General features: G+C 42.4%; 1 protein-coding gene across 1 annotated transcript in view; it reads right to left on the reverse strand.

Moving 5' to 3' along the window:
• LOC147703147 (integrin alpha-L-like) overlaps window positions 1-23,148 on the reverse strand; it is a 546,902-nt gene that overhangs the window by 214,763 nt on the left and 308,991 nt on the right. The window contains exon 11 of the mRNA XM_086931681.1: window positions 15,690-15,822. Within this exon, the coding sequence (XP_086787807.1) occupies window positions 15,690-15,822 (133 nt within the window). The remainder of the gene's footprint in view (window positions 1-15,689; window positions 15,823-23,148) is intronic.

The following is a 23,148-nucleotide window of genomic DNA, read 5'->3' on the forward strand; positions in this document are numbered from 1 at the left end:
TTGATGGGCAGGGTCCTTTTAGATCACCTGGAATCCTGGGTAAAGGAAAGTGGGAAGTTCTCTGATATACAGTATGGCTTCAGGAGGGAGCTGGGAACTGTTGAGCAGGGCCTCAACCTCCCCCTGGTCATAAGCAAGTACACAATAGTCAAGAATGGTCCCCTCTATATGGGTTTTATGGACCTTACATCAGCATTTGACTGAGTGGAGAGAGGGAAATTATGGAAAAAAATACTGGATTTGTGCATAGACACATCTTTAGTTCACTTCTTAGCACAGATGCATCATGATGTGACTGGGAGGGTTAGGTATGGGACGGATGGGGAACTCACCCCTCCCAGAAAAATGAACTGTGGTGCACGTCAAGGTTGTGTGCTGGTGCCATTTCTATTCTGTCTTTACATTAATGATTTGGAAAATTATTTGAGCCAAGGGCATGTTGATGTCCCCAAGATAGGCACCAGAAATCTGCCAGCGTTACTCTATGCCAATGATTGTGTGTTGATGTCTAGAACCGGTGTGAGCCTGCAAATGCTTGTCACTAGATTATTGATTTCATGTCTGATTTGGGTCTAAAGACCAATATGGCCAAGTCTTATACCATGGTGGTAGGTAAAGCGCTCACCCTTTTAAAATCATGTATTATCAATAATGAGAGGTTGTCTTATGTTCCAACTTTTTTTTCATACTTAGGTATCCCCTTTGACCAGAAAGGTACTTGGCATCATTTACTTGAAACTAGGGCTAGTAGTTTCAACCAAAACTTGGAGTTATTGTTCAGGTTTACAAAGAAACTAGGCTCTAGACCAATTGACTCAATGAATAAAATCTAAAAGGCTCACTCCTGCTCTGTAACTTTGTTTGGGGCTGGAGTGTGGGGCTGTTGTAACCTGACATGCCTATAGGATGTGGAGAACAACTTTTTGAGGCAATTACTAACTGTCCCAAGTAGCCTCCCAATTATTTTTGTCATAATGAACTTGATCTGATCCCTTTAACTCGCCATATACAAATTGCTCCAACTTTGCTATGGCACTCAGTATGGGCAAAAAACGAGCCAACCTTCAGTTGTGCAATAATACTGGACTGCCTCAGCCTTGATCAAATGCAGAATATACCATGGTTTAATTACATAAAAGGCAGCTGGAAACAGTGGGGAGGGCGGATTGTTTTGATATCCCTGAACGAATTGCCAAGGTTTCTAAAACACAGTTGAAAGGGTATATTTAATCTTTTTTAAAGACGACCAGCGAGCATCTGGAGACTGAGAAAAAGAGAGTTGTGGAATATTTGCCTCTAGTACGTTCCCATGTGTAGAGCCTTATCCCTCCTTTTTTTGGTCACTCGAAAATGTTTTATCTCATTAGATTTAGGTTCAGCATCGCATATTTCTTGATCTCTTATCCTCGCAAAGCCTATTGTGATGCTGAGCTTGAATCATGCCCTTGGCACTAGGCATGAGCGGATTTTGCGGATTGGCAATCCGCGAATTTGCGGATTTGCGAACTCGCAATCCGCAAAATCCGCGAATTCCCGCGAATTTGCGGATTTTTTTTTTTTTTGTGTTCGCCCGTGTTTCTGCCAGTTCGCGAGGGTTTTTACAATTTCGCAATTTGCGAACTTACCTGTCGGGTCGCAAGTTTTGCGAACTTGTTGTTTCTACGTGTCCAACCTGTTTGGGACACTCTTCTTCATCACTGCCACTCTCTGTCACCACTGCCACTCTCTGACTACTCATGCCACCCTCTGGCCCACCCATGCCACCCTCTGTTTCATCACCACACCCTCTGGTTGTCCAGTGTACATTATTTTCGGCAAAGCAAAGCACACCTTCCCTGCCTCAAGTGACCTGAATTAATTTGGGGCTGATTAATGTGTCACAGAATATTTTTTTAGCTGGCACCTGCTTCCTTAGTGCGCCCTGATTAGTGATCTTTTGCACTTGCTAAGTGCTTTCATTGTTGCAAAATTAGTTACAACACCTGCCCTGCCCCAACTGACAATAATGAATTAGGGGCTGATTAATGGATTTTAACTTCCAGCCTGGCTCCTGCTTGTCTCCCTTAGCTGTAATTCATGACCTTTGTGGCATATGTGTAACTATTCTGAGGTTCAGAGCAGGGTCACATAATAGTTTCAACTGGCAACTGAACTCTGGAGGGGCCCCTCAGGAAGCACTACAGGAAATGGCTACTAATGATGTGCCTGAACTTTTGAACCTGGTAAGTAGTTACTTTCAGTTTTGCTTAGATCGTATTTCTGCAATTTCGCACTTATTCGCGGGGCGCGAACTCACGCGAACAGTGCGAGCAGTGCGAGCAAAATCCGCTGCTCGCGGATTTGCGGATTTTGCAGGAAATTCGCAAATCTCGCGGATTGCGGATTTCCCGAAAATCCGCAAAATCCGCGAGCGGAACGGATTTTCCGCCCATGCCTACTTGGCACTCTAAATCAACTCAGAACATGCTGCACTTTTGGTTTTTCTGTCAACTCTACACTAAATCAAGGAGGGATTTTATTATACCTTTATTAAGATTTTTAAATATCAGGAAGTGCAGGCTGGCCCTGTATAATCTCCAACTTTTGAGTGACGAATATACATGTTTAATGGTGTAAAGATATATTTCCACAGCAGCCCCTTTACGGAATTTAGTCAGGAAATTTTCTTATTTATTTGCTAATGTTCAGTCACATCTGTAATGGTATTTTGATTTTATATGATGCATAATGCATTGCATCTGAAAAGAATGGTCTGTGGGGATATAGTGTTTGTTCTTAGCATTTATGTGTGTTTTGTCTCTGTGTTGACCTATGATTATTATCATTACATTTTTTACATTTTGTTCTTATATGAAAACTCGTGACTATGTGATGAAATACCCTCTCATTTACTTTTGATTTTTTAAGTATATATATATATATATATATATGGACATTGTCACGGCAGGCGCTGCACCACAAAGCCCAGAAGGCATCACAACTGGCCACGCCCCACAGGCAGGCATTATAATCAGGTGCGCGTTTTGGCGCTTGCAATGACTCTTCAATCCTACGCCGCTGATGAGGGAAAAAGAATTCCCGAAACGCGTCCGGCGTTTCACTTTGTTCTATGAGGAGCTGCTTTTTATTCCTGTGCTGGCAGATGTCGAATAAATTCTGAACTTACCTTTCCTCGTGTGTGGTCTCCCTCAATATGAGCACCTGCTACGTGAGGATTTTAAGCGGCCGGCTCCGGTCGCGAGGTGAGACCCCCAGCAGAAGAGCAGGTCCTGTCCCGACGCCATTGTGTGTTGGAAAAATCGGGCATGAGGAAGTGAGTAGGCTACGTTTGCAGGATGGCGCCGACCCACCAGAAATCGGCATACCAAAGCGGGGCACAGGAGGACAGGCATCTTGCCCATACACCCAGTGGGGCTTTAATTTTGGACATTGTCACGGCAGGCGCTGCACCACAAAGCCCAGAAGGCATCACAACTGGCCACGCCCCACAGGCAGGCATTATAATCAGGTGCGCGTTTTGGCGCTTGCAATGACTCTTCAATCCTACGCCGCTGATGAGGGAAAAGGAATTCCCGAAACGCGTCCGGCGTTTCACTTTGTTCTATGAGGAGCTGCTTTTTATTCCTGTGCTGGCAGATGTCGAATAAATTCTGAACTTACCTTTCCTCGTGTGTGGTCTCCCTCAATATGAGCACCTGCTACGTGAGGATTTTAAGCGGCCGGCTCCGGTCGCGAGGTGAGACCCCCAGCAGAAGAGCAGGTCCTGTCCCGACGCCATTGTGTGTTGGAAAAATCGGGCATGAGGAAGTGAGTAGGCTACGTTTGCAGGATGGCGCCTACCCACCAGAAATCGGCATACCAAAGCGGGGCACAGGAGGACAGGCATCTTGCCCATACACCCACTGGGGCTTTAATTTTGGACATTGTCACGGCAGGCGCTGCACCACAAAGCCCAGAAGGCATCACAACTGGCCACGCCCCACAGGCAGGCATTATAATCAGGTGCGCGTTTTGGCGCTTGCAATGACTCTTCAATCCTACGCCGCTGATGAGGGAAAAGGAATTCCCGAAACGCGTCCGGCGTTTCACTTTGTTCTATGAGGAGCTGCTTTTTATTCCTGTGCTGGCAGATGTCGAATAAATTCTGAACTTACCTTCCCTCGTGTGTGGTCTCCCTCAATATGAGCACCTGCTACGTGAGGATTTTAAGCGGCCGGCTCCGGTCGCGAGGTGAGACCCCCAGCAGAAGAGCAGGTCCTGTCCCGACGCCATTGTGTGTTGGAAAAATCGGGCATGAGGAAGTGAGTAGGCTACGTTTGCAGGATGGCGCCTACCCACCAGAAATCGGCATACCAAAGCGGGGCACAGGAGGACAGGCATCTTGCCCATACACCCACTGGGGCTTTAATTTTGGACATTGTCACGGCAGGCGCTGCACCACAAAGCCCAGAAGGCATCACAACTGGCCACGCCCCACAGGCAGGCATTATAATCAGGTGCGCGTTTTGGCGCTTGCAATGACTCTTCAATCCTACGCCGCTGATGAGGGAAAAGGAATTCCCGAAACGCGTCCGGCGTTTCACTTTGTTCTATGAGGAGCTGCTTTTTATTCCTGTGCTGGCAGATGTCGAATAAATTCTGAACTTACCTTTCCTCGTGTGTGGTCTCCCTCAATATGAGCACCTGCTACGTGAGGATTTTAAGCGGCCGGCTCCGGTCGCGAGGTGAGACCCCCAGCAGAAGAGCAGGTCCTGTCCCGACACCATTGTGTGTTGGAAAAATCGGGCATGAGGAAGTGAGTAGGCTACGTTTGCAGGATGGCGCCTACCCACCAGAAATCGGCATACCAAAGCGGGGCACAGGAGGACAGGCATCTTGCCCATACACCCACTGGGGCTTTAATTTTGGACATTGTCACGGCAGGCGCTGCACCACAAAGCCCAGAAGGCATCACAACTGGCCACGCCCCACAGGCAGGCATTATAATCAGGTGCGCGTTTTGGCGCTTGCAATGACTCTTCAATCCTACGCCGCTGATGAGGGAAAAGGAATTCCCGAAACGCGTCCGGCGTTTCACTTTGTTCTATGAGGAGCTGCTTTTTATTCCTGTGCTGGCAGATGTCGAATAAATTCTGAACTTACCTTTCCTCGTGTGTGGTCTCCCTCAATATGAGCACCTGCTACGTGAGGATATATATATATATATATATATATATATATATATTTTCTCCAATCCTGTCGTTTTACTTCAGTAAACAGGCGCTGACTCCGTGGGGTCTTGTTCAGAAACAAGTTTATTTTCTTAGGTGCTTAGATTGACCGTCTTGCTCACAATCTTGCTATACTTAAAAAATAAATGAGAGGGTATTTCATCACATAGTCACGAGTCTAGTACGAGGGAAGAAGTAAGTGAGGTGTAGCATAGGTTTATTTTTTCTTTGCCAAGAATCTAACCAAGATTTCTCTTAGAGTCTAAACAGATCTGTACCTTGGTTTTAGAATGTCGGACGTCTGGTATCTCGGTCTCGGGACTCGATTTCCCAACACCCCGGAGGGGAGCTTGGAAACACTGGAGCTGGATTCTCACCGGGAGAAATGCAGCCTCTCCGTCAGTGCGTCAGCTGGAGAGTCGGCTTCCCTCAGCACTTGCTGTAGCGAGCTGCGTCGGGCAAGTAAATAGTTGAGCTGCTCCGAATCACTGTGTGTTTGCTAGGGCTAATGTAGGCATATTTATACCTGGAAGGTGCCTAGTTTGACGTAAAGTCGGACATAATAACATCACCAAAGAAACCCAAGGGAATGGTAGTTCTTTAAAAACTCCATGATTTCTAGGACAAATCAATATTCAAGCAAGGGGCTATCCCTGACTGCTGAAGCCGAGTTTTCCAAGAAATCGTTGTGGCTTTTTGGAACAAGTGGAAGTAGCCATGCCTGTATTTGGACTGGATGGGTTATGTTAAATATGGGCATGTTTCTATGCCCATATAAGTGCAATATGAATTATACCTATATAAGGGCATGAATCAGCAAATTACACTTGGATTCTAAAATGCTACACAACAGTAGACAGGGAGGGCAGATATATCATATTGCAGGTGGAACTGTGTCACACCCCAGTAGCACTGATTACCACTTATGGCCCAAATACAGACTGCCTGAAATTTTTTCAACATATATGGCAGTAGATACAGGGATTGGGTCCCACTGGGATACTGTGGGAGGGTACTTCAACGTAGTCCTGTCAACACAAGCAGACAGGCAGGGCGCACCCCGTGCACATCACCTAAAGGCAGCAGCAGTGCTACATGACATTATAGAGGATCTTCAGTTAATAGACTCCTGGCGAGCCATACACCCTTTAGTCAGAGCAGGCACCTGTGTCACACATCATCGAAATGCGTGGTCATGTCTAGACTTCTGGTTGCTCTCCAAGGACCTACACACTTGGCTGACAGATGCAACGCACCACTCTCGCACCTTCTCAGACCATGCGCCTGTTCAGATACGATTACGCAGACCTCCGGCATACACCCAGCTATTTGCCTAGAGGTTCCCTTCTGGCTCCCAGTTGGACCTGTTATTTCGCGAAGAGCTGAGAAACAAAATCATGGAATACTTCATGTTAAACGAGGTTACGGTAGACTCACCGGGCATGCATTGGGAAGCTTTTAAGGCTTCCACAAGAGGCGACTGCATAGCGCTCAAGACGGGAGTCCTAAAAGATATACGCAACACACTATGCAGGCTAGAGTGAGAGATAAAAGAGCTGGGGCACTTGCAGATGCTTATCCCGACCCCAGGGATCTCAGCGAAGTGGAGGTCTAAAATAACTGAATTTCAAGACGAAGCAGAGAGGGAAATAGCATACCTGTATAAGCATGCACAGGCTAGGCGATACAGTGAGAGTGAGAGAATGGGTAAAACCCTGGCAGGCCTACTCAGCACACCTAGAGCGGCGACCTACATAATGGAGCTACATACGGACAGTGGGAAAACAACTAGAACACCAACTGACACACTGAGTGAAATGACCCTGTACTACCAACGATTGTACACCCCTCAAACAGGAGAATATAGTAGAATACATGGATGATATAGCGTTAGTCTGGTTTAATAATGGTGCCCGAGAGTACATGGAGTTGCCCATTACGGCAGAAGACGTGAAGCAAGTTATAAATAGCATGCCGGCAGACAAAGCCCCAGGGGCTGATGGCTTAACGGCAGCATTCTATAAGGAGTATGTTGATATCCTTGCCCCCAAACTATTACAGGTCTACCTTGAAGTGATGGAAACGGGTGTACTTCCTCCGACAGTTCGCGAAGCCACTATAATAACTATATTGAAGCCGGATAAGGATCCGACCAAATCGGATTCGTATTGTCCGTTATCCTTGATAAACTTAGACGCTAAAATATACGCCAAGTTAATAGCGAATAGGCTACAGCCCATGCTGCCGCAGATAGCTCTACTGGACCAGTCTGTATTTTTGCCATGCCAATCCACTGCCCATAACTTGAAGACGATCTTTGGCATACTTCATTATTTGGCCCGCCACGTGCAGGCTGCAGCGGCACTCTTGGACGCCACTAAAGCGTTTGACTCTCTGGAGTGGAAGTTCCTCTTTACCTTGTTGACTCATCTAGGCCTCAGTCCCATATTTATCAGAAAGTTCCAAATACTATATACAAACCCAACGGCAAGTGCTAAGATGAATGGGCAGATATCTGAGCCATTTGACATCACTAGAGGGACAAGGCAAGGCTGTCCACTATCGCCTTTGTTGTTTACCATGTAGTTACAATAGCAATGGTCAGAGTCTATCGATACATTAGAACAATAAATGTTAAACAAGCAATTGATCAGGTATAGAACAAAACAATGTTATATCCACAGTGTGCTTATGTTATTTATTCATTAATTCAGCACAGTATTAATCAGGTACCTGGTTCAATTCAATGGGTACCTAGACACAAGAAGTATCATTACATACAGACATAGGAAATATATTATTCAATTACGCCATTGAATCATATATACGCCAGTGGGCATTAGTCTCATATGAATATACCATTTAAGAGCTTACCATAGCAACGGAACCACTTGTGGTAGGCTCTGGCAATACCACACACAGAAAAGCATTGGTTTCACGTCCAGGGGCCTTTTAATATTAATGCACGCAGACAACATGACTATATACCTGACTGGCCCTAGAGACAACTTCGAAGCAGTGATGAGAGAACTGATAAGAAATGGCGGACTGACCGGAATCCAGATTAACTGGAAGAAATCTGTGATGCTGCTGCTCACAGACACTACAGCCCCATTTGAATCTGAATACCCAATAAAATGGGCAGAAGGGAAAACGAGGTATCTGGGTATTTACATCAGTAGATCCATTCAAGAAATATGGATGGCCAACTATGGCAAGGCAATGGACTGGCTAGAGAGCAAGATATCGAGATGGAAGGGCCTTCCGCTATCCCTGACAGGGCGCATATCTATTATGAAAATGGTAATCCTGCCCAAACTTCTATACCTGTTCGTGAACATTCTAATGCCGCTGAACGCTCATTTTTTTAAACTGCTTAGATCAAACATATTGGAACTAGTGTGGGCGGGCAAGCAACCACGAATTTCATGGAAAATACTAACGTTGCCATTCACGCAGGGTGGGTTGGGGGCTCCAGACTTCGAACTATATGCCTACAATGCGCAAGCACAGTTTCTGCACTATTGGCACCACCCTACACCATTCCACCGCTCAAGGAATTAGAAAAAGACAGAACTGCACCACTCCCACTCAACACGGCCATATGTAAACCATATAAACGTCCATACCAGGAAATAGACACAGTGGAGGCGGTGAGGTGGGCGTGGAGGGGTATTGCGAGGAGAGCAGGACAGGAGTTGCTGTATGCGGCGTCTATGCCCATAGGAGATAACTGTAAAATAGTTGATTATTGTGGTAAATAAAGATTGATGTCAAGATGTAGGTTCAGGAGCAATTTAATAGCCTCATCCACGAACAGCCAAAGTATAACTGAAAAACATATCATTCTCCATTCTAAGAATGATCAAACAAGAGAAATCTACATTCTATGAGGAAGCAAGTGTTAGTGAGCAAAGTAAGACATTACACATCTCCCTCTTGTACAATAACAATAAAAATACTAAAAGAAATAAAAAGAAAAGAGAAGTATGGCAAGAAAAACAAGTCATGCTTAACAGTGGAAACAAAGGAAAGATTAAACATAGTCTTTCATATAAACAGGTGCTCTGCGTAATCTCTGACTCCTCATGCGAGGGGAAGTGAAATTATTGGGACGGGTATAGGGAGCTTGAATGAAGGAGAAGATTCACAATCAATATCAGAACCATCTCGAGAAACATTTCTCGATCTAATCACAACTACTCTACTTTTATTCCAGATCCTTCCATCTTGTGTCTTAATGGCATTACCAAACACCTTGATAACAGGTCTGACATTTGTATATTTAGACCATGAACTTCTCCCAACAGGTGCCTTTATTTTTACAAAATCACCTACTTTGATTTCCTGAAATCGAACACATTTTTTTAATCAAAGTAAGCCTTTCTACATGCTTGTTTTTCTAACTCCCTCTCCCTCCAAACACCAACATGATTGTCAACAAACCCTTTGTTTAGATTCATCCAACCAGGACACAACATTGTGTTGGGTACTCTCCCTTTGAATAACTCAAAAGGGGATTTACCAGTGGTAGAGTGAGGGGAGCACCGGTAAGCTTCAATTCTTTCCCTAAGTGCTTCTTTCCAATTTAAACCATTGACTCTAGCAAGTTGGATACATTCTTTCAATGTTTTATTTACTTTCTCAACTGCCCCATTGGTTTCTGGGTGGTACAAAGAGGACAGTTTGTGTGATATGCCACATTTGGTGAGATAGGCATCAAACTGTGCCGAACAAAACTGAGGGCCATTGTCTGACAAAATACTGTTAGGAAAACTTTCTCTCATAAAAATCTCAGACAAGAATTTAATGATAGACTCGGAAGTTATCTCACTGACAGCACTCACTTCGATCCAACGGGAATATAAGTCAATTAAAACTATCAAATAAGGTGTGTCAGAAACACCAGTAAGAGGACCCAAGATGTCAATGGCTAATTCATCCCAAGGATGATTAGGTAAAGCTCTGCAAACCATGGGCATCTGTCTAGTTTTCAGGATTTTGTCACTTGCGCAACACTCTACACAATCTCTGTCCATACGTTCAGTCTCCAAATCCATCCCAGGCCACCAAAACTGGGTGCACAACATTTCCTTAGTTTTTACTATACCCTGATGCCCAGAATGTGCATGCAACAACAATCTTTTTCCTTAAAGCATTGGGAGGGATAAGCCTCAAACCTCGTGTCAGCAGATCATCATTTATCGATAATTCATGTGAAACTAGAGACCATGGTTTATCTAAACGCTTGTTATCCCTCAGTAAGGATATAACCTTACTTAGTCTTCATCTTTTTGTAATTCTTCTTTCCACTCATCTTTCCCAACAACACCCTCAGTAACTTCACAAACATCAAGAAAATCATCTTCATCTACAATTACCTCATCATTGCAAAGATCATTTCCTTTGACAAGTCTTGAAAAGCAATCTGCCGCCTTATTTGAAACACCAGGTAAATACTGCACCTCAAAATCAAACTCCTGTAAAGATATTATCCATCTTCTAATCCTTGAAGAAATTGAATCTAACCCTTTCTTACAAAAAACCTCTTTCAAGGGTTTATGGTCTGACTTTACAATGAATTTTGTGCCCCAGATCAAATTTTTTAAGAGCCCAAAAAATAGCTAACGACTCTTTTTTAATAACCGAGTAATTAAGTTCGGGACCACGAAGACATCTTGATGCACAGGCAATAAGGGAATCATTACCATCTTTGTTTTGTACTAGAACCGCTCCCAGGCCCTTATCACTAGCATCGGTATATACAAATGTAGGCAAGCCAGGAACAAATGCCTGAAGACAGGGAGCATTTTTCAACTCTTTCTTTATCTCATCAAATTCTTTTTTACAGTCAACTGACCACTCAAATGTCACATTTTTAGCGGTGAGCCTTCTCATATTTTTTGTCTTATCCGCAAAATGTAAAATAAACTTCCCATAGAACTCAACCATGCCAAGAAACGATAACAACTCATCTCTATTCACTGGCTCCACCATGTTATCAATCGATGTGACCAACTCAGACTTAGGAAAAACACCTTCACTCTTAATACAGTGACCAAGATAATTCACTTCCTCTAACCCAAACTTGCACTTTTCCTTCTTAAGAGATAACCCAGAATCTGACAATCTCTTCAACACCTCACACACACGTTCATTATGTTCTTGTATGTTGGCACCATAAATTAATAAATCATCCTGATAGCATTTCACACCTAAGAGACCTTTTAGTATGTGAGTCATAATCCGTTGAAATACTGAGGCTGCTGAGATTAATCCGAATGGCAACCTTTTAAATTTAAAGGTTCCCATAGGGGTAATGAAAGCAGTCAGATCTTGGCATGCGGTATCTAGTTCCACTTGGTGGTATGCAGAAGCTAGATCTAAAGTGGTTAAGTACTTTGCTCCTTCTAGTGTCCCCACAATCTCATCAATATTTGTCAATGGAAATCTATCTACAATTACCTCCTTATTCAGAGCCCTCAAATCAATACATAAACGAATTTCTCCGGTAGGCTTCTTAGCTATAAAAATTGGAGCCAACCATTCTGTAGCTTCTACTGGTTCTATTATGTTATTATCAATTAATTTTTCAATCTCTTTTTGCACTTTACCTTGTTCTGCTAAGGGAATCCTCCTTACTTTTGCTATAATAGGTATAGCATTCATTTTCAATTTTATCCAGTGCTTGTAACCCTTTAAACATCCTAACTGTTCTTTAAACACATTGGGAAACTTTCCTGCAAACATCTCCGACAAGTTTTCCACCTGTTGTATCTGCACTTGAGGTGAAGCATTGGGATCAAGTGTTACCCCTAAATCTCGCTGGTCTCTCCAACTGATCAAGGCATCACCAAAATTAGTCACATAAATTTTACCAGGAATGATGCGACTTCCCAACTCAAGAGTGGCCATAAAATACCCAAATATTTTAATAGGCTTTTTTCCATAACCTAAGGGTATTATGTCGCTTTTGAAGAGTTTGACACTATCTCCAAAAGTCTTACGTAATAATTCTTGGTCAATCATGGTGATTTGGGAACACGAATCAAACTTAAACTCAATCATGGCATGATCGACTTTTACCAAGTGTGAAGGATGTTCCAAAGGACCACTATCGACTTGGAAAGTCACAGTCTTCACCTGCGGTTGAGACCATTTTCTATATACATTATCTCTCTTACCACTTTTAGTCCTACAACACTTAGAGAAATGACCTCTTCTACCACAGTTGTTACAGATTGACTTCAAAGCAGGGCAATTTGGTGAATTAGCTAAATGCCCATTATTCCCGCATCTAAAACAAGAAAATTTATTAGAAACATTAAAGTTCGGATTGTAATTATTCGTTCCATTTTCATTTTTCTCTCCAGACGATTTTTCTTCTTTCTTTACTTGACACACCACTTCCTCAACTTTAGATTAGCTTTTCTTCTCAGGCTCGTTCATCTTTTCTTTTTCCTCTTTTAACTCATCTACACATTTTGTCATGTGCTCAACTTGTTTTGCTATAACAAGAACTTCATCTAATGGTGGTTCATCCTTTAGCCAAAGTTCCTTCCGAATACTGTCATGAGCACATTTCAAAACAAATTGATCCCTTAGTCTCTCATCCAAAGTCTGTCCAAATTCCCCCTACTGAGCCCTCTATTAGACAAGGCAATTAAACTAAGGGCACAATCACACAATCATGTGAAAGGGAGTGACTTATTCACAGACGGCAAATGTTTAACACTAACACAGCTGTGCGATCCACAGCCGCCTACCCTGCCTGCGCTGGAGAATGTTTTAATGAATCCATCATCACGCAAGCTTATAACACGCATATATAGCATCACACAGGTAGAATCACCAATCGCCTGAACTACGTCTAAGGTGGAATGGAAAGAAGAAGCAGATTTAATAATGACTGACAAACAGTGGCAGTTCTGTTGCTCCCAACTGGAAAACCTGTCACTGAATTACAAACTGCGACTTATCGACTCTAACTTCCTGCGCAGGTTATACTACACACCGACGCAGCTACATCGCATGGGTTTACACCCAAACGCGAGGTGCTGGAGATGCGGAGTTCAGCGCGCCACGTTCACTCATTTGGCCTGGGATTGCGGATCCATAGCGAAATATTTGGCAGACATCTTTAGGCACGTAGGACATATAATACATGCCCCCTTACCGGCGACGCTGATGATGGCACTGCTAGGGTACGTGCTGGAAATCCCGAAAGAACACCGTAAACCTACGGCTATGATACTGTTGGGGAGGGGAGTAGGAGTAGGTTACCTGATATATACGAACCAATACTACTAGGAGATGAGGCTCAAAGCTGGTTCCTGAAATACAATGAGCCTAGTTATTACAAGAAAGTTAGATTCAAAACTCTCTCAGCCACATTTCACGTATGGGTGCCTCTGAAGAAAGAGATAGGGCTTGGTAAGATGAATTTTTATGCTCCACTTTTCAGGAACCTAGCACTCCCTGAAACTTTCCATGATCAAGTTATGTCACGCTGGGAGGACCTACGAGTTCGGAGAATGAGGATCTTATTGATGCAGATGGAATAATTTAATTTGAGGAGGCTCAAATTAATTACAGGGTTGCTAGTAAAGATTTTTTTAAATATCTCCAGATACTGAGTTTTTTAGGTAAGAAGAAAGGGGTCAAGAAGGACTCTATAATGGAGGTAGTAAGGGACAACGAGGGCTGCACTATTAGTCAGATATACAGGGGTTAAACCAATTAATGCAAGATGACTTTGAGAAATGGGCAGAGAAGTGGAAACAAAAGGTTGGTACAAACAGTGTTAGTTTTTTAGATTCGTTAAAACTAGGCCACTCTATCTTGTGTTTGTCCGTGCTACAGGCACAACACTAAAAAAATATTTTTAATCTTTATTACACACCGACCAATATAGCCCAAGGGGGGGGGGGCTAATTGGGGTTCATTGTCCTCGTTGTCATAGTACAGAAGCAGATCTAGTAGCTGTGTTCTCTACCTATCCGCTTTTAGAATCTTTGAAGAAGGATATAGAATTTGTTTTAGCTCTATCCCTGGAAATAAAAGTAATGTTAATGTCTGAATTAATGATGTTTGAGGTTTGTAGAGAAGGAACAACCAGGACGCATCAATAGTTTTAGTTTCTGGCCATGGCAGTGGTTAGAATTTGTATTTCCTCTGCCTGGTTGGATCCGCTTACCCCAATATTCCATCAAGGGCTCGCGCTGCTTATATCAATTTTTAATTTTGAAAAGGGAATTTATGAAGGGAAGGAACTACAGGCAAAAAAACTAGGAAAGCGTTCAGGGGCTCCAATCTACAGCTGGAAAAACAGATAATGAGATAGGTCAAGATGAATTATTTATAATCTTCGTATTTTGTATGATATTAATTGTAGTTTTGTATTTGATGGTCCACGGATTCCCATTCTTCCTCAATATTGTATTTTGTTTATTATTGGCTGAATTTCCTCATATATTTATCTATTTGATGGTGACAAAACTTCCAATAAAAAAGGCACACTTTTGATAGGGCTTTGATAACTGAATTCTGAATTCACAGACTATTGCTAAAAAACATTCCAAAACATCTAAGAAGCTAAGTGCCTGATTATGAGTTTGCCGGTCCTGGAGCGGGCTGCTATGCTAGCGCCCTGCTCCAGTACCGCCAAACTTGATTGCCGGCCGCCGCCAGATTACAAGTAATCTTCTGGTCTGGCAGGAGGTCCTTTGGTGTTCCCATGGAGGCGCCGATAAAAAAGGCACCGCAATGGGAACACCGCAATGAGAACACCTGCATGGCATGGACTGCAAAGTCCATGCATTGCAGGAAAGGGGATGACTGCATATAGGGAAGCCGCACGTGTGCCCCCCTGCACCTCATTGCCCTGAGGCAACGGGGGAACCTGTCGGACCCCCTTTGTTTCCAATCCACCACAGTTTTCATGGCGGGCTCACCGCCATGAAAACCGTGGCGGAGAGGAAACTCGTAATATGCTTGGCAGTGCTGCAGCGGCACAGCCAAGCATATTGCGGCCTCAAGACGCTGCAATATTGCCAGGGATCTCTGATCACTGGTGGTTATGGCAGTCCTATGGCGGTCTGTCTTAGTTTTGTGTTACAATTGCTGGTACGGTCCTTCAGTTGGATATTACAAAGCTCTGAGATTTGACAATAACATTTTTAGAAGCAGTTTAATATTACTCTGGCTAATTGTATTATTATGAAGGTTTAGAGCTCATTTTAAGGCCGTTTTTGGGGTTTATTCATCCTGTTCCATATGCAGATATCTCTGGGAGAGAGCGCCGAATTCTGTTTTTAATGTCGGATATAGTGCACCTCCCAAGGAGGAGTTGACCTCCCTAAAAAAACTTAAGAGAGTACATCCAGCGCATATGTTGAGGATCCAAGTGCTGACCATTTAAAATTGATTCAATGTATATTTTTGTTGATGTGTGTAAATAACCAAAGGGAAATACCTTACCTAAGTAGGCATACTTCATATCTTCAGAAAGCGAGGAGATGTTTATGAAATGTTCCTGTCTGAGGTTGTCTCTTAGTTCGATGAGTCCTCCAGCCCAATTATGTGCACCAACAGCACCCAGCACATCCAGATCCTGTGTGCAGAAAACAATTATTAGCAATAATTCAATAAATTAAACGTTACCTGCTAAACCTTGCTCACGGTCATGTGTATCTTGTTCAGGGTCATGTGTATCTTCATTAATATGTGTACATTCTGCAATTTAAAAAGAAGTCAATCTTGGGAAAACATTTTCACATTATTTTTTCTATAAATATAGTTTTTTCTATAAATATAGTTATATGAAGAATCTGGAAAATGTTAAATGGGTTTAAAAGATATGGAGCCGCATTTCTGACCACCTCTTTTAATATTTCCTCTTTTAAAATCTTTTTTTTTTTTATAGGAAACTGTTCTCTAGTCATACAGCTTTACACAAAAAAACCTGCAGTTTCACCTAATGGAGACAAGGAGCTTCGGGCCTCACAACGCTACACGGTGTCGCTGGTCCATCAGTTAATTTAGATCAGTGTTCTTCAATCTGTGGGGTGCGCCCCCCTGGGGGGGCGCGACACCTTCCCAGGGGGGGGCGCGATCTCCACTTAAATCTGACCTTTGTTCCCGGCGTCGCTCCATTCTTCTTGTAGGATTCTGGTATGTCTAAGGGGGAGGGAGGGGAGATCGATGGGGCAGGACGTGCCCATTCTTTTGACATGTTAACTCTCCCAGGAGGGGGTTAATTCGCAGAGCTGACAGCTTCAGCTGCAGTGGGAGGCACGGAGCCTCCTCTGCTAAAACCGAAAGCAAACAAACAAACAGACTTTCGGTTTTAGCAGTGGAGACACCTCGCCTCCCACTGCAGCTGAAGCATTTCATCTCCGTGAAGTAACCCCTTCCTGGGAGAGTTAGCTCTTCGTAGAAAGACAAAGTTTCCAGAGTTCGAGTCTCGGCAATAAAGCTGAACATCCTGTGATTCTGGGCAAATCACAATCTCCCTGTGCCTAACAAAACAGTCCAACTATCATGAAACTGTGCTGCTTATATTTAAAATCTCCCAATTCCGCAAGGGGCCCTTTAAGCAGTATGAATAACTTGAATAAACATTTTAAAACATGCATTGAACATCTGCCAAGCAGTTGACATAACTGTCAAATATTTATGTGCACTAAATGTTGCTTCCTTACAAATACATTGTTGCTATTAGCTCTTCTTGTCGGTCTTTTTGATTTGAGAGAAGTAAGGCTCGGCTGCCAGAATATGGTGCGATGAAACGTGTATGTGTTTGAGTGCGTGTGGTAGTTGCCTACTTGGAGTTTAAGTGAGAGGGTGGGATGCTGATGTTTCAAGGTAGTTCATACTTTGAGGGCGTGTTTGTTTTAAGTGGGGATATTGTTCCCAGCAAGCACTCATGCAAAGCAATTATTATTATTACTGATCCGACAAGCTTTTTGGACAGATTTGTAGTAGTGCAGATAAATGATGTCCGGTTCCTGTAACAAATTTATATAATGAATTGAATGGATTTTATATTCCTAATCGTGGTATATAAACTGCTTCCTTGGTAAGTGTCAGGCAGGGAATCAAGGAGACCGCTATCATTTCATGTTCTGTATAAAAATGCACATTTAAGTCGTTCCAAGCAGATGATTCTGGCTCTTTGTGTAACTATTTCAGGAAGCATCTAAAGGCGCCTAATTCGCCTGGATTCTGTCCCTTTATTTTCATGGTATGGATTGCACGTAGGTGGGAGGTTGTCATTTAATATCGAGTCTATATCATCTGCGGGCTGTAAATGTACATATGTATGTGTGAAAACCATTAAAATCAGACCGCTTCGTCCCACTCTGTACATCAGATGTGTTAGCGCCGACTTAGCCCAGTTACCATGTGCTTTTTGTTGATTTAAACAAAATTCAGAAACTCTTTGAAGATGTGTTTGAACTGAGGGGAAGCCATGGTAGTAAGAGCTCCACGCCTCTTTGTACAACGAGGATTTCTACTTACCAATAGAAGTGAAATATTACCTCAGAATGTGACTGCTCACAGCTGCTGGTTTCCACGGAGGGACCTTCTTCTGGTTCCAACGGCTATTTTAGAAAGAAGGGGATGGGGGGGTTCTTGTTGTTGGAAAGAAAGGCATGGGGCTGCCCTTGTCTGCTTCTCCAGGGGGGAAAAAGTGCAAGGCCACTATAGTAAAAGCGTGCCGTGCTTGCAAAATATATAAATAAACAATACATATAAAAGGGGCAAGGTCAGAAGAAAATAAAGGCATGCGGTCACGCGCTGCCAAATAAAACAAGTGGTGCGCACGTCACGCCTCTGTGGGCACAATCCTAGCTCCTCCCACGGCCTATTGGTGTCGATTACGCGCTTAAAATTTCTGTCAGGTGGTGGGGGGGCCCAACATCCAAAAAAATTTAGCTGGGGGGGCTCAACCAACAAAAGTTTGAAGACCTCTGATTTAGATGGTTTGCTGATGAACATAACAAATGAAATTAAAGCTCTGCTTTCATTTCATTGGCTCTACTGGTAAGGTTAATTATTAGTTAAATGACACTCCCCATGATGGAGCATTGATTTCATAGGTGAATTCAAAAATCTTAATTGGTATTCAGAAACTCTGAATAGAATAGCATGCTTGTCCCTTGTCAAATGAGGAGGGAGCAGCCACAAGATGAAGCAATAGTGAAATGCTAAGGTCCCAATTAGAAGCGGGGAGGAAGGACATGGAGTTTTACCAGATCTGGAAAATACTTGTGGGGTGGGGTTATTTATTATGTTTGGTAGATTTCTCTTAGGTCGACTTCAGACTTGGAAATGGGGTATTACATGCAGAATCCAAAGCCTAATTCACTAACTTCCTCATTTTACTGTAATGACATGAACATTCTGTGAGGTTTTACCTTACCTACCAACACTTCCCTGGGGAACATTGGAAGGGGGCGTATTTTATGTCTCCCAGTAACTATAGTGTGCATTAAACTCTACATTACTTGGATTTCTGCTCCATGTGCAGGCCATTCACGTTTTATGGTCCACTTGTGATTATGGCATACGATGGCTTGAATAACTGAAGCATTTGTGTGCACAATGATAAATGCTAGTCTGACTACAGTTCAGAATGAACTTCACTCTATTTCTTTACAACCTAGATCAGTATGAACATTTGAATTGCAGGAGAATCTTGTCTTACTACAATTGTGGAATGTACCAGTGTACTGCTACCACCATGGGAGGTTAACTTTGCTAAGTGATATCATTAAACAATCAAAAAAAACAGCTGAATCAGACATTTGCTCTCTGGCTGCTCCAAAGCTTATGCAGACTGTGACATGGTCCATCATTAAAACCTTGGACCTCTAAGGCTCCATTACAAGTTCCCTGTTATCTCAGCCAGGAGATACTTTGCCCATAATTAACGATGCTGGGCGTTCCCCCCCGTGTGAGATGTGAAAAGGTTACCTACTTGTAGTCCTAGTTCTACATCGTAGGCATCTTCATTGAAGTCATAGACACAGAATGGTCTCCTGCGGTTTGTGTGGACCCAGAGGAGTACCATGGACATGTTGGTCATAGAACATAATACAAGTTGTGAAAAATCAATTTGATCATAGATGAACACAGCACCCGAAGCAGCCTATCAAGAGTGGAGTTTCTTCTGAAATACCAACAGGTTCATCCTGACAACATTCTGAAACATCTTAGGTGCAAAGGCAGGTTAAGATGTAAAAATGTTTAGAAAAAATGTACCTCAATAGATTTTAATGTGAAACAGATCCTGCCCCTTTAGACACTCTAGAAGGTCCCTCTATCAGCGATGCTTTGTACTTTGAGTTTCCCCAACTCAGGTCTTTTTTACGGTAAAGTTAAAAAATATCCAACTTTTCAAAGAGCCTGGTGGGGCGTTTATGACTTCAATGACGAGCCCTACGATGCAGCTGTAGGTCTACAAGTAACCTTTTCTTCAGCATCATAGCATTTTCAATGATAGTCAAAGAAGCTTGAATAGAGTAGCACACTTTAATGATCCACCATTGAATATTGAGCAGAAGGAAACAATTAAATATTGGTATAAACAATCCTTCAGTAAAAAATACATATTTATATTTATATACATTGGTTTGTGTATAAATACAAAACACCAAAAATATATGAATATATTCATATAAAAATATATGTGTCTACTAAAATAAATAAATAGATATATCTAGGTAAACATCAAAAGTATGTAAGGTAAATAGTATTATATTATCTTCTTTCTACCCAAAGTGATTTTTTAGAAATTCCTGACATATTCTAGCTTCTGCTTGAGTATCAAGATTAAAGGAATAATATCTAGTGAAGGTACGTATCTATTTCAAAGTTGCTGACCTACAAATAACCAGAACATTTTGTAGTCAAGCAGAGGAAGCCACTTTAGCTTTAGAAGAGTGAGCTTTAGTTCTGCCTGAGAGAAGCTTAGTTGTTAACAGACAGCAGGTTGTGATACATACGACTATCCATCTAGGGACGGATTGGGTAGGGATAAAATATCCTAGATGATTAAATTGCCTTTGTAAAGCAAGAAAAAAACATTCAACCTTCTGATGACTTAATAAAATTTTAATTGATTTAGTGAGAGTGCTGTGTTAGAACTTGTCAGCCTGATTCAAGGACAAGGAAAATCAATTCTATGGTGACTCTGCAACCTCTATGACACGCAAAAAATCAACCACAATCCTTCTGAATAACAGAGGCTGGCAATGACAAGCATATTTCCTACTTCCTTAAAAACTTTCCAAAAAACTGCATTACAGTTTTAAAGCCTCAGTCTTAAAAAAGATGAGGAACTACTCAGTGGTGCTAAACGCTACGGTGGGTTTCTGAAGAGAAGAGAAGAGCCAGGCTGCTTCACAGCCCCCCTGTGACCCTTCGGCTACAGAGAGAGACTTGGAAACCATTACTGACTTTAGTAAGCTGGAGCATCAAGGCCCTGTCTCTCTGAAACGTTAAAGTGTAGCAAGAGCTTCCTCATCAATATGACAAAGAAAAGCAGAATCCATTTGTTGGAGTACATTGGATTCATTTACAGCTCTGCTGGGGGATATCAACAAGGGGCGGCGATAATATTATCGCCACTTTAGAGCCAGTTTTCAGGCAGAAAGCGGCAATAATATTATCACATTATCAAAAAGGACACGCTAGCGTGCGTTCCCTTGCATTAGAGCCGCTTGTCAGCATGCCTCCCATTGCATTGCTAATGAGATGCAAAGGAGGCGTGCCTGACAAAACACCCTGGGAAAACTTCACTATCCCAGCTTCATGATATCATCAACGAGGGGTAGCGATATTTTAAATCCCGTTAACTATGCCTTAACGCTGGAATCTAATGTCTGTTAAATTCCTGACTAAGGCATACCTAACATGGGAGGTGGATTATGGTGATACGACTACAAGGTATCACCAAGGCTAGCTCTGTTTTTAGTGCAACATCGCTGGTTTTCCAGCAATGTTGGCCCATTTCTCTGGAATATTATCGTCCTGGAGTAAAGCGTTGCTGATAAATTCCAGCAATAGACGGCAATAAATATAAAATCGCTAAGCGCGCTTTGCGATATTTATCGCCGTCTGTTGCTGATATGCCCCTCAGTTTCTTGAACCTAAAGACCTGAACCTCTGCATTGTTTGTTGTTGTGAATAAAACCAGTTGTGGAGTTGCCATTGTTGAAACCACCTTCTCAAACCTATCAAGTGAGTTGATCTCAATTATCGAATGGTAGAACTTAATAGCTTGCATTTTATTGACACCTGAAAGAAGGAGAGCTGTGAAATTCCATCTGCAACCTATGCATCAGTGACAAACATAGAAACTGGGGAATGAATAGGAATTCTGTTACTGCAGTGTGTTATATGTTAAGACAGACTTGGTGCTGGAGAATGGGAGGAAGAAAACACATGGGACAGCAATCCATTTTAGTAAGCTATTGTATAAGGCTGTGGAAAGAAGCCTTTTACGCCATCACACTCCAGAGTTGATGACAATCTCGTAAACGCCCTACGGAGGCCTTACAGATCAGTGTTTGAGGGGAGAAGAGATCTACTGATATTCAATCCACAATTGGATAATCATACATCTGTAAATGTATCATGTCTAAAAGCCTTCAAAGTCACCACTATTTGCTGATCTTATTTGTTGACAACTGGATTTCGCATACCAGAAAAAGCGTCCACTTTGTTTGACTAAGGATTGTAGGAAAACCCGAGGACAACTGAAGAAACACGAAAGAGTCTCGGGACCTTTCCTGAATCTATAACAGAGTTACCCCCTTTTTTGTAGATCTAAAATCTACCTCTTCATCAGATGGCTCACCATCCCATGCATTCGAATGAGGTGGAAGGCTTAAAATGTAGTCCAAATGTTCAAAGCTTTGGTTTATACTTACACTTGCTATAATCTAAGGAGATTGGATAAAAGAAAGTTTTTGAAAGAAAAAATGATCCTCTCAGATTTTGCTCACTAGGGTTATCAGTGATGCTCTACAACTAGCTTTCAGCATGTTTCTCAACCAAGCAGACTTGTGAAAACAGGTGCCCAGGAAGAGTATTTTGATTACAACATTATAAAATGAATGCAGAAACTTGAAAGTTGTTGACAGGACAGCAAACATCATTGTAGGAAATCCGTGTTTTCTGGTCACACCAGATTTTTTGCCTCTTGCTGGAACCTATATTTTTGCTGGGTTTAAAAATCTGCACTCTTTACTCCTCCTAACCAGTAGTAGAGTGCATGTGCTTCACATTTAAACATGGTTGAATTGGTATATTTAACTTGTTGCAAGTCCCTAATATGTGGTCCAAAGTCTACCCATGGCGCGGAAGTTACATTCTGCCAGTGGACTGCAGCACCGATCGTGCCATGCACTACAGCGGCAGTGTGAACATAGCTCAAGGCCTATAACTGTAGTATGACATTAGCAGTGTAAAAACTCCAATTCAACCTGTCAAAAGAAATGCTTTTGAAAGGTCAAAACCTCTATTTTACATTTTAATAAGTCACCCTATTTAGGTCTTGTAGCCCACATGCATGGCATTTAGGACCTGCAGAACTTTAATGTTAACATGGCATTAAAGTGCCTAGTACCCAAAAGCTATTTTTAGTGTGGCACGTCTAGCTGTGCTATTTAGAAAAAGAGTACGGATTAAAATCTTAATACTGTATCTATGGAATTGGACTAGTTGGAAAAAAATCCCCTTTTATGCTAAAAACACACTGACATTCACCACTTACAGTTACCTGCAGTAATTAAAACTTTACACCATGAACTACCTATAACCAACGCCCGTCATGCACAGTGTTGTCATAAATAATGTAATTTCAGATGTCATCAGTGATGTTATCAGTGCTGTTATTGATCAGGTCGTGGATGATGCAATATGTGAG

This window comes from Lissotriton vulgaris, chromosome 7 (assembly GCF_964263255.1).
Source record: "Lissotriton vulgaris chromosome 7, aLisVul1.2, whole genome shotgun sequence".
Classification (NCBI taxonomy): Eukaryota; Metazoa; Chordata; class Amphibia; order Caudata; family Salamandridae; genus Lissotriton; species Lissotriton vulgaris.